Source organism: Labrus bergylta, chromosome 17 (genome assembly GCF_963930695.1).
Source record: "Labrus bergylta chromosome 17, fLabBer1.1, whole genome shotgun sequence".
NCBI lineage: Eukaryota > Metazoa > Chordata > Actinopteri > Labriformes > Labridae > Labrus > Labrus bergylta.
In genome coordinates, this window is record NC_089211.1 from 19493267 (window position 1) to 19506028 (window position 12762).

Below are 12762 nucleotides of genomic sequence, written 5' to 3' on the forward strand. Positions count from 1 at the left end.
GCTACTCTCAGGCCATTAGTCAGGAAGATAACAGTGGTGTACCCTGCATGTACTGCAGCACTCAGCAGTATCTGCAGTCCTAGTCGGGCCCGCTCTTCTTCTTCTCACAGCTGGAGACACAAAGTACAGAGCCAACACGCGACAGAAAATAAAATGTGACGCAACGTGAATTTGAAGCAGCCGAGAGACACTCACAACCTTCACCTGGGCAGCCCCTCTCTCCTCACATTATGTGTTTTTTACCTGCAGTAACACAGGGAAAAAGTCTCATCAAGACTTTGAGCTCATGAGCACTAATGTGTTGTGACGGTGTGAGAAGAGGAATCTCTCATGCAGGCAGGGCTTTTCACTTCGGATTTGGCCGGCCACGTTTAGCACACAGGCCTCTAGTTCTGCGCAGATCCACAGGGAAGAGGTTTCACAAATTGCTCATTCTAGCACATCAAAGTCAGTAACACTACGTTAGATACTCATGAGCTCACTTACTAGTGAAACAAACACAGGCGTAAAGATGTTGCTTCTAATATGGCTCATTTATGGCTGAGTCTGAGGATCATTTTTCTAAATGGCAAGAATCCCTCAATCAGTCAAAATGACAGAAATCAATAAAGAAAGCAGGATGAGAAAACACATGTAAAGAGATAGGAGGTCCCGCTACAGTATGTCCACAGGTGGCACCAAAATCATCCTCACAGGAACTTTACATAAAGATCACATTTCTAAATGTATCCTGTGACTATATATGTCTCACTTAAGTTAGTTTTCCAGTGGATTGGGTTACATTTGCTTTTAAATTCCTGTGACTCATTCGCAGTGGCACAAGAAGTTTCTGAAAAGCAAATTTGCAGTGATAACAAATGAAGGTGGGGGAGAATCGTTCTTTTTTTCACATTTGGTTTGGTTATTTTGTGTGATTTGAGAATTAGTTGTGAACATCATTGTTCACTCACAGATCCGCACACACAACTTGTTTCTACTTTAGGATTCATTTTACTTTAGTTATTGTGACACTGCATTGTGTTGTAGGTGCAGTGAGTCCCTGAGAAGTCCTGAATCAGCACTCATTAAATATCAGGTTCCAACCAACAGTCTGAAAAACCTAATAACTTCTATTTTCTGTTCATAAACTTTTTTTTTTATAAAGCCTTGAACAGAAGGAAACACACAACGTTTGCATAATAGCAGTGGATCTTCCACAGCATAACGTTGCCCTTGGTTTGAATGAACTAATGTACGTATTTGAAAACATACAGTCTCTCTCTCTCTCTCTCTACCGCTCCTCCTGCTCTCTCTTTATGTATCAGGTATTTATCGTGTTACACCAGTGTTTTTGGTGTTGAATTGTATACTTCATCTTTTTACAATTTTTGTATTAGTTGCATTTTGTGTCAGTGTGATGGCATCAGGAAAGGTTTTCTTTAAATGTGTCTAAATAATCCAATAAGAGATGGGCCATATGAGGCCTGGCACGAAGATAAAGATGCATTCATTCAGTCATATCAAAAACTACAAACACTTTAATTTGATAAGGTGGAAGCAGAGAATGTTTTTATTGTGATACTCCGATGACTAATAAACACGTTGAAAATAAATCATCAATAGATGTCGATTGCTTTTATATCAACGTATTGATTAACAGACTTGTTCTTCCATCCGTCTCCTTGCTTGTCAAAGTCAGAATAAGACAAGACGTCAGGTAAAATTGAACTGGAATGCTGAAAAATATGGAAATCTTAATCCAGGAATATAAGTAACAGAAACTGCTGAGACGTGAAAGTGTTGTTGTGCCTTCAGATTCCCGCACAGACGAACTCTGTGAGGTTCTATATTTAGGTGCGAGAGTCTGCAGCTGCAGTCGCAACGTGTCACCACAATCCTTCTATCTGCTCGGCGCTGGGAGACATCTTTGTTATGTTGTCTCTACACGCTGAACACAAATGATTCCACAGTTTTGTCCCACTAAGGAGAGAGGATTGAGATTAATGAGTCGTCATTTGAACTCGCCTCTCCGACAGAGCATTAGCTCTCGGCTTCAGAGGTCCATTTACGATGTGGCGCTATGGCTATAGATTTCCGCAGCGTGAATGATGCTGCGCAGCGCAGGGGGGCAGTAAGTTAGCCGTTCACATGACTCCCATTTGGTATTGATTTGCATACAAGAGAGGGAATATATCTGATTTAAACTGAGAAGGAGAGCAACACGTGATAGTAATTAAGCTCCAGAGCAGTGCCAACAGAGGGAAGTTTAATAATTGTGTGCTTGCTGCAGTAAATTAGGGATGTGTTTGTCCTGTTTTGTACATACCCATTAGCACGGATGAATAGTGACAGTTAAGTGGGAAATAATCTCACTGCACATTCATTTTGGTGCAAACAGAGATGGATTATGTCTGTTTGGATGAATAACACATGCTAGTTGGTATCGGGCTCACTTGGGCAACTCATTGCCTCAAAGTAAATATGAGACTGGGATACAGAGTTTGTGACGTTGAGGAAAGCTGACATTTGCACCTCCAGCTTGATGCCTGGAAGGCGTCAGTGTGCATATGGAGAGCGGAAATCTAAGTCTCAGAGAAAGAGAGAGCGAGAGAGAGAGAGAGAGAGATGAGCAGACAGAGGAGCTCCTTGGGCAAGCATTTACAATCAGCATTACCCAGGAGGGCCGTACACACTTCTACACTGTCATGTCGCTCCGAGAGCAGAAACCGTAGTTTGTTTGACCCCCAGTCAGAGAAATGGGGGGGGGGGGGGGGGGAGTTAGAAATATACAGAAAATAAGTGGGATAAAAAGACAGAGAGGAGACAGGCCAATAAATGCCAAAAACTAAACGATTTACTGTATTGAAATCCTCTCAGGGTAATGGGAATGGGAATGCCAGACTTGAGTTTAAACTGTATGTATGAAAAAAAAGGTTCATTTAACACATTAGCGCAAATTCTTTGGGAAAAGAAGTCAGAGGAAAACAAAGAAAATTGCAACAAATGATGATTAAGGTCCGACACCCGACACCTTCTTATTGATTTTAACACTAGGAGCATTTTTTTTTTTAAGCAACTGATATTGCCACAGGTTTCACTGTTTCAAATGTTTTGAGCTGGATGAACATCAATTAAAAAAATAGATCCTTACGGAGCACTGATAGGACAATGCAAAGGTACTCAGAAGGCAACTTTTTCAGCAAGTTCTTGTGCTCAAAAATGCCTGCTCGGATTTGATTCTGTGGTCCATCTGCTGCAGACATCTTTTTTTACATCACCTCAAGCTTTTTCTACATTGTACTCGGAAAATAAATAATTTCCATATTGTCCATACAGGGAGACCTCAATGATACAGATATATCTACGATAGGCTGATATCAGTGAGATCTGTGGTTCCCAACCTTTTTTTACTTGGACCCTTCCACCCCCCTAAGAAAAGCATCTACGAGAAGCTGAGCCAACAGGGCTCAACACTCGGCACCTGAACGTGATGTCACTCAACATGAGCGTCCGTTATTTCATTTATTTACCAGCCCGATCTCTACCCGATGGCTCTGCAGTCCAGATCATTGTAAGGTTGGTCTCCTACAGTAGCTTTTACTTGCATCTTACAGAACTGTAAGCTTTTGACATGGAAAAAAATCAGACTCTTTTCACACCGAGAGTAGTTTACAAAATGTGTGTTCTAATCAAAGCCATATGCGGCGTTGTATGTTTTCTAAATGCTTCTGGCAGCGCTGGCAGATGAAGTGGTGTTTACACCGGGCAGCGGTAGAACAAGTGGTTCAGGGTTGGTTGAACAGCGGTCGAAAGAATTCAGCACGATGCCTGCAAGCAAGCAGAGCGGTGACAGAAAAAGGATAGGGTGAAAAGGGCGACGCTTTGCATATTGTTACACTCCTCTTCCATCACCTCTCGCTCTTTTCTATTGACATTTGGGTCGACGGTTATATAATTGTGAGACACCAAAGGGTTTTTAAAACTAAAAGCCGTTCATCATCCAGTGAGTTTGTGTGTACAATGACGCAGCAGGAAAAGCCTCTGCTTCTCTGACAGCATGTGTTCTGAGGTTGGCCCTTCAAACTGCAGAGATCCAACACCAAATGTTAATTATACATACCAAATGTTCTCAGATTTGATTACATCTTGTTTCTGTTTTTTTAATAATATTCTTAAAATACGTCTTCTAACTGAATATCAGAATTGAATTTAAAAAACTGCATTGAGTGAATGCAGGACTCTTTTAAAACATGTTTCTCCCTGGAGTATTGCTACTTTTCACAAGTTCAAAATAATTCCTCCTCAACCACAAATCAAGAAGTTTTCCACATTTTGATTTGCGATTATAAGATACCCTGTGTTAAATTGCTCTGACCAAAAAAAAGTTCATACAGTATGAACAAATGGCAAAATAACAAACAAAAGAGAAGAGAGGGTAATACTTACAACCATACCATTTAGCGACACCCAGCAGTCAGGGGGGAAGTCTTGGAGGAGCGGCACCAGATACTGGAGACAGCCATCCCAGTGACACAGGAGCAGCATCATCCCTATCAAATTAAATATTCTTACCACTGCACTGGCCAGGTCATAAGTCATATGGAAGATCTGCAGAAGAGAGACAGAGAAGACCCGGTTAGACCGCCTTCATATTTAGTTTGTTGTTTGAAAATGCAAATTCATGCAACTTGAAGAAACGAAAGACAACGCTGACAAAGTGGTCACACTTAGATCTGTTAGTATCTCTGAAACCTCACATGATTTAGTATATTATAAGAAAAAGACTCCTTTAGATAAAAAGACACTCACAATGTTCACAAAAGTACAAAGTCACCTTTGAAGTGGAGGGCATGGTGAGCATGTTTGTGTCTGTGTGTGTGGCAGAGAGTTCTAAGTGTGTGTTTGTGTGCATGTGTGCGTCTCACAGATGTTGAGCTGCATAATTCAACATGGCTGCTCTCCAAAACAAACTGACCAGCGGAGAGAAAATCCTCATAGAGCGAGCTTATTGAAATACTGAATGATGAAGATATGCGGACCTCGGGGGTAATCAGGCAGTATGTGTGTATAAAACACCGTGAGCTGAGGCGAGTCTTACTGCAGGTGTGGCTATGTAATCAGAGCAGGACGTTTCAGAATAGAAAGTCATCAGCTGGGTGAGTAAGCAACTCCACAGTGTGAAACAGTTTCATTTACACGGGATCCGAGCGAAGAGAAATGACACACGCCTGGTTGGCTTTTACGCTAATTCGGAATTTCCCATTAGCGTGAGTCCCATTTCTTCTCTCCAGGTTAGTTATTCCGTAATTACCCTCACCCTCTAAATTTCTCCTTAAAAAAAAAAGTCAAATGAGGAAAAAAAGATCGGTAATTGCTGATTGGTGAGTTTTGCAACATAAACCTGCCTCATCTGCCAATTTGTCGAGGAGATTTCAGCTCATTATTATCTATTTTTGAGTTGATGGCTTTTCATTGTCTGTTAACTACCTATTTCAGTTGATTGAGTGTAATAGGAATTTGATTGGGCCTCAGGGTTTGGTGCACCACACTGCCATTAGGTTAACAAATCAAACCAAATCACTTAATAAGAATCTTATATTTTTGGTGTTTTTTTCTTCACTAGTTATAAAAGATTTAACAGACTTTCCAAAATGTAAATTATGCAAATTTAAAAAAAAAGCATTCCTTGAAGGGATAAACACATTAAAAGGAGGTATGAAGAGGGATGATGTCACACAGTATACACTGCACGATCAATCATCTATTGAAATGTTTAAGAAAAGGCAAGACGGCTTCATTGTTAGTTTATATTCAAACAGGGGCAATTCTGTTTTCAATTGTTTTACAAAGGCAGCGAAATGTAAACTCTCTGACCACATTTAAAGTATGAGTGATAATAACAAAACCATTAAGACTTAACAAAAAACATAACACGAGTAAAATTTGGATAAATTCAAAGTAAAATATGTGACATACAGTAAAAGTATAACAGTATGTTGTAAGCTGCCCCAAGTGGAACAAAGCTGTGCAGTATGGAGAAGTATCAAGAAAGGTTAAAGGAGAAACCAGATATTTAAACTTTGATTTAAAAGTGACGAGGCGGTGGATACATTTGATATCGGCTGGTTCCATCTGTTTTCAGAATACTAGCCTAAAGCAGCGTCAATCTATTTGGTTCTGTGTTAGTTGACAGACAGTTGGGAGCGTTGTATCTGTTTTCCAAAAATCTTAAAGCCCGCCTCCGCTCCATCTCTTTGCCTGTTTCTAGATTGATCAAAGTTGAGGTGGAAAGCCTTTCAAACATTGTAACCACAAAACTCGCTGAGACTATGCCCTTGTTTTTATAGTGTATGGATTTGACGGTATAGTTTCATTAAGAATGGAACATAGACGGACTCCAAATTTTCATCTTCACCAGTGGAAACAACATACCCCTGACCTATGACCTGAACTAACTGAGGTCTGCGTCCAAAACACAATCCTGTACCAAGACGAAGAACGTTGTTTTGACCCTATCAAAGGCAGCACAAAGAAAAAAGCAATACAAAAAGGATGTTTTACCTAAATCAGATTTTAGACAACAATCCTTCAACATGGTTATCAGTGCAGTCCCAGTGATGTGATGTTATCTGAGGACAGAGTGAAATCTTCCCCAAAGCTTATTTCCAACTAAAATGTTATTGAGTTGAACCAGAGCAATTTCTCAATCACTCATTTCAATAAATAAAAGCTTAGAGATAGGTTTTTAGTTATGCAATATTGTACTGCTTTAAGTTGCCTTTTTTTTTTACTCAAATAGGAGATTGTTTAATAGATTAAATCAGCAGTACTTTGCTATATTGAACATAAAATCTATTTTCTGATTTTCTCTTTTACTCTATATTTAACATCAAATCCAATCTTTTTTGTGGTGTTATCTCTCTCTTATTTTTCATCCTTTGTTCTATTTCTGCATTATCTGGCATTCTCCACAGAATTTGGAATAATAGTGACCACTTCTATCCAAATTACAAAGGCTTCTGACTTCCTCTTCTCAGAGAGTGCAATCACTCCAGAAACCAAAAGAGGGCTTGAGCATGGACCTCATTTTGTGCTGACATGTATTCTGCCTTAATTCTGATCCCTTTTTTTCCCCACATGTAGGCAAAATCTGCTAAACCCCAGGTGTTTGATAAAGCTCTTTGAATCCACATCTCTCCACCCCGGTCCATTGTGACTGTCCTGTAACCTTTCTGCACAAAGGACAGTGTCCACACAGCGAACAGATGAGAGAACAAGAGGCTGAGCTGATGCTCAGATCCCTCTATGGTTCAACTCATCCACAGGGAGAAACAGTGCACTGCCCTGACAGGCTAAAATTAGCCACTAGCTTACTGGGTGGCTGTCTCAATTCTCCCAGTATCTCTTCTGCTGCCTACATTTTTATTCTTAATATAGAAGAGCTCCCTGTCCCTATGTCGAGCGACTGTGTGTCTTTACATTCATCATAGATTGATGACATAATTGTAGATAACAGACACAGAGAGGGAGAGGGGAGACAAAAAAAAGACAGAAAGATGTAAATGTATCTAAAAGAAGTAGACGTTACTGGAGGACTGCAACATGATGGAAAAAAGAAAGCAACACTTTGGTCCCTCTTTGACAATTACAAATGATTCACAGCAGGCAGAAATAGAAGAGTGTCGACTGCTTGTCAGGCCTTTTCTCTTTTAACAGATTCATAAGCAAAGAAACTCAACAAGAGACTCTGCAAACATATGGAGAGAGTCTTAAATTCCCAGGGATCGTTCCCTTTGCTGAGAAGCCTCTACAACCTTTGGGTCACACTTAGGGCACAGTGAAAAGATGCAAGAGCTCATTAACACAGTGTGGGATTTGTTTAGGTTTGTACTTCGCAGTCACAAATCTGCTGGTGGCAGCAGGTAGTCGAGCGGTAGCTGTCTAAAAATAGAGCTCTTAATTATAGAAGCTCCAGGTGTAGATCAGTGGTCATACAGGATCTCCTTTACTGTGATGTGATACATCTGGGCGTGACTGAGTCAACTTACATGTTACATTTACGCCCACAGAAGCACAATCTCTTTGGCTGTCTCTTTTTAGAAGGTTTTAAAGTTGGGTGGAGATTGTATTTCCAATTTTGCGAATGCCAACACAAGGCTTCATAACACCTCTGCAGAAAACCAATAGGTGACAGCACCTAAACTACATCCACATTTTATTGTCTTTGGGTGAGAGTGTGACTTACTGAAGGAACTGAAGGCTTTCAGGTGGCCTATGATCCTTTATGAATGTCATGCTAAGGATATATATCTCAAAACTAAAGATGCTAAACCGTCCTCGATTCCACAACTAGCAAACATGCACACATTGTACCATCCCTCAGGCTTTATTGAGGAATAAAAGCATGCCACTGTTTTGTCAAACACACAAAGTGAGAGAAGCCAGTTGTGAAGAGGAACGCTCAACAGTACTGACAATGTTTTGACAATGTGTGTGTGTATACAAACTAGCAACCAGAACACGACTAGCTTGATTTAAAAAAAAAAAAAAAGGTCTCTGGACCTGGAAAGTATACTGGGCAATAATAATAACAAAAAATTGACAACAACAAAAGTTATTTTCATGATTAAATTTGTTCAATATTTTTACGCTGAATAGTTAATGTATCAATTGCACGAGGTAATCTCCCAGAACCAAAGGTGAAATCTTCAAACTGCTGGTTTTTGTCAATTAAAAAGTTTAATCAACAATTATTAGAAACATAAAACAGGAAATGAATCTTACCGAAACAATAAAAAAGTGAAATATAAAATCAAGTCGCTTTTCTCAGGGGATTCTTGGCTTATGATATTCAACCCTGTGAGCCTGGAGTGTGGTCGCCCTTCTCAGTGTGAAAAAGCACATCGTTATAAGCTTACACTAACACCTCGATCACGTAGACCCTGTTTTCTACAGTTCTGGGGTCTGTTTGTGTTGATGTACTGTTCCCTCATTGACGTGTTGATTCATTTTGACATACTCTGCTTCCTTGTTGCAGTGAATCTGTTCTGTAAATATGCAGAGTGTACCTGTGACGTAAAGATAAAAGAGATCCTGTTAACCATGTTACAGACTTGAGTTTTCACTTAAAAAGGAGAACAGTAAAATCAAATCATATCAAACCATTTTTCTCTACCCTGGCAACAAGAACAGAAGTCCTAGACACCATGAATCCATTCGGTAGCGCTCCCTCCCTCTGGTGCTATAAGCTCTCATCAGCTGCAAGTGTTTCAGAGAAATAGGTAGCACGGACTGAAAGCCAAACACACCACCATTACTCACAGCTGGCATTGGCAAAATATAGGCTCAAAATTAAGTGCATGAAGCTTAAATTTTGACCGCAGACGAGGCTAAAGTTCAGCATAATCCTCTAATACAGGAGAGAAACACAGCCAAGATGTGATGTGATAGCGGCACAAGGTCACACGCTCGATGTGTGGAGCCAGCACGGTGCTCATTCATATTTGGAACCATTCAACAGTGCAGAACAGCGAGTAGAGTAGAGTACATTTTCACGTGTTGTTTACATATGCAATTATAGTTCCATAACAATCATTATAACAATCTTAAAAAATTCCCATATATATTATTTTGTATTTAGAACTGTTGCATTCATTCTTAAGGAAGCCAAACGAAGGTCATACAAAGGTCATTTTGGTGGTGGGTGGGTATTGATTTTTAATAATTGTCAGTGTCAAAATGAATGTTATTAGAAGTGTTTTAATTGAAAGGGGTCAAGGCCAGCACAATGTGTCAGGATGATGCATGCTGTGTACACTGACGTTATCGTGAAGAAGAGCATGCTCGGCGGAGCCTCCAACGCACAACTACGAAGCGTTCATTATGCATCTTGCAATTGGACTTGAGTGACCTCTGTTTGAGGTTAGTGAGGATTAGCAAGGGACTAATTTGAGGGGATTAAATCCACCACTGGCTATTACATTGAAGGATGACACAACTGCTTTCAGGAAAATCTGGAATTCTCCTGCTTAAAATCAGCTTGTAAATCTCCTTTTTGGATCTCGCCTGCTTTTTTTTTTTTTTTTTCTTAATCACAAAATTGCAGTTCAACTTGGAACTGAAAATCATATAATCACGGGCAGAGAATTCGCTGGGATTGAGTGAGTTGCATGTTTTATTTACTCTTCTGTTTATGGCCATATGACGGAAAAAAAAAACCCTCCTAAAGACAATTAATGTCACAGCAGATAAAGCTGACTGTGAGTGCTATACGTACATGCAGGATGCAGTGTAACGCTGGAAATAGACTTGCAGTATCCCCCCCAAAGAAAAGCATCTTGCTGGAAGTAATTACATTTCACATGACTGCAATGCCCTATGCGTAATCATGTTCATATATGTAGAGGTCAGCAATAAATAAACATTAATAGAGTTGGCATTATTTCAGTGCTTCAGGCAGCATGCTGTACACTCTGAAAGCTCATCAGTCTACAAATCTGTCTACAGTACAGACTAGGATAGAGAAGATGACACAGGAAGAGGAGGAATATAATCTTATATATGGAACTGGGTTGTTGCCAAGCCATGAGAAGTCAGTGTACAACAAAACAACAACCGCATACATGTTTCCCTGCATAAAAAGCTGTGGATCTTCAGCTCCGAGCGGCAGTACATTTAGGTAATGAGGCCCAACAGTAATTTGTAGCCAGAGACTTAATTAAAATGCAGGTGGTGATCAATGGGGCCTTTACAGAGGCAGAAAACAAGTAGTGATGTATTAATGTAGCAGCGACGCACTTTAAAGAGGAGGTCATTATTTCTTCCCTGCAAACACTCCTGCCCTGCATGCTGCAAATACACAATTAATTCTGGGGTAAAACAGTACAATGCTTCCCCCTGAAATGAAGTGGAATAGAATTATAAAGAAGGGACAACATCCTCACATCCTCAACACCTTGATGATTTACTTAAAGCTCCTGTGAGGAACATCTGGTTTGTGTCAATTCAGTCGACACCTGTGGAGCGCTACATCTAATCTCTTTGCTGATTTTGGACCGAATATGTGTAGGTAGTGTCTTTGAACAAAGGTCTTCCCCTGCTTTCTTTTGACAGACAAATATATCACATCAGAAATCTTTGCTGAGGAAAACATGAAAAAAAGGCTGTTTCAGCAGAATGCAGCTTTACACTTTGTATGACACCTACCCCCAGGCCGTGGCTTCAGGCATGAAAAACTACCTTGTAAAATGAATCAATCTTGTGGCTGATGGTTTTTTTTTTTTTTGCTTTTGTAGATCATAAAGAGACATATGTGTTGATTTTAGTCTTCTTCATAACAAGCTTAAAAAATCCTCCTATAGCTTTAAGATCAGCTCTTCAGTATTGTGTTACTTTCTATCAGACGTAGAACTAATTATGGGGAAAAAATGCTTTAAAATTACAAAATGCTTTACATCCCTTACACATACCTGCTGTACACTGTGCCATGTATTTATATATTTAATTACTATTTAAAGTTGTTCAAACCTGATTTCACTTGAATTCCTAAACTCAACTTAACAACAAAAAAAGCCAGTCTCTTTCCTTCAAAGTATTTCTTGCAAAGTCAATGAAATATCGGCACCACTGCTGTCGCCAAAACTGATAAGCCACACGGAGTAGAGTTGTAGCTCTAAACAACACATTAAAACTCTTTGGGAATAACACATTGAAGTGTTACCCACACTTGGCTTTCTTTGAAAGTCTGGCTTTCCTTCTTACTAAGCAATAAAAAAAAAAGACCGGGGATGATTATTTTCCAACGCTGAGGTCACAATTTTGAATTTCTTTAAAACTATTTTAGGGAGTTTCTTAGATATAGATTGAATATATCAAATAATAGATAGATGAATAGGTACAGTATTGAATACTTGACAAAGGCAGCAGAAACATATTTGAGATAATTAATTTCTTCTCAAACATCAAATCTGAACATGAGTCTGTCAGATACAAATAGATGCTAGGCGTGGTGTTGGGGAGGATACGGTTCTTTACAAGATAAGCCCATTCTAACCATCAATCAGTGCGTTAATTTAACTGGAAAAGCCCTCCCTTGTAGATGCGTCAATCACGAGCTTAAATAAACACTCTTTCTGCACATGTAGCTCTTTCCTGCGGGACTTCATCCGCTCTGTTTTCCATCATTTCTCTGTCTGTCAGCAGTATTCTTCTTCTTCTCCTCGTTCCTGCACTAAGCACATCACACTGTACTGCGAGCGGAGCTGCCTTGCCCGCTGTCTCACCCGCTCTGCGTCTATTTTGGTCGTGTGAGCGTGATAACCTCAACACTACAGTTCTGCCTTAATCTGCGCTCAACCATTCAGAGCGGCATTGGCAGGGGCAGCATTCTCTGGGGCAGAAGCTTGCACGGCTACGGGGATGGGATTCAGGATGTTTTCTGCATGGACTTGGGAAAATGTTGTGTTTTTTTTTATTTTTTTTATGTAAGAGCGAAAATATTGAGTTCAAAAGTTGGACAAGAATCCTTTGCTTCTTTTAGATTCTAAACCATTAGGATAAGCCCTTTTTACCGTCACATTTTCTGCATTATTCTGAGAGTCTGCAGGGATTAATGTATGCGGTTAATTTATGCACATTCGTATAGAAATCCCAATTAAAGTCTCCTCTCTGACGAAAAAGGCTTTGGCATCAGAGGAAGAACTAAATGTATTTATGGCTGAGCAGGAGGTTTTATGTTCTATTGATTTGTACCTGAAACCTGAGCACAGTAACAAAATTAAACCA

The 12762-nt window shown here is 39.8% G+C and overlaps 1 protein-coding gene across 1 annotated transcript in view; it reads right to left on the minus strand.

Moving 5' to 3' along the window:
• Positions 1-12762, minus strand: part of LOC109990782 (potassium/sodium hyperpolarization-activated cyclic nucleotide-gated channel 1) — an 81202-nt gene that overhangs the window by 41937 nt on the left and 26503 nt on the right. The window contains exon 3 of the mRNA XM_020643002.2: positions 4426-4587. Coding sequence (XP_020498658.2) covers positions 4426-4587 — 162 coding nt within the window. The remainder of the gene's footprint in view (positions 1-4425; positions 4588-12762) is intronic.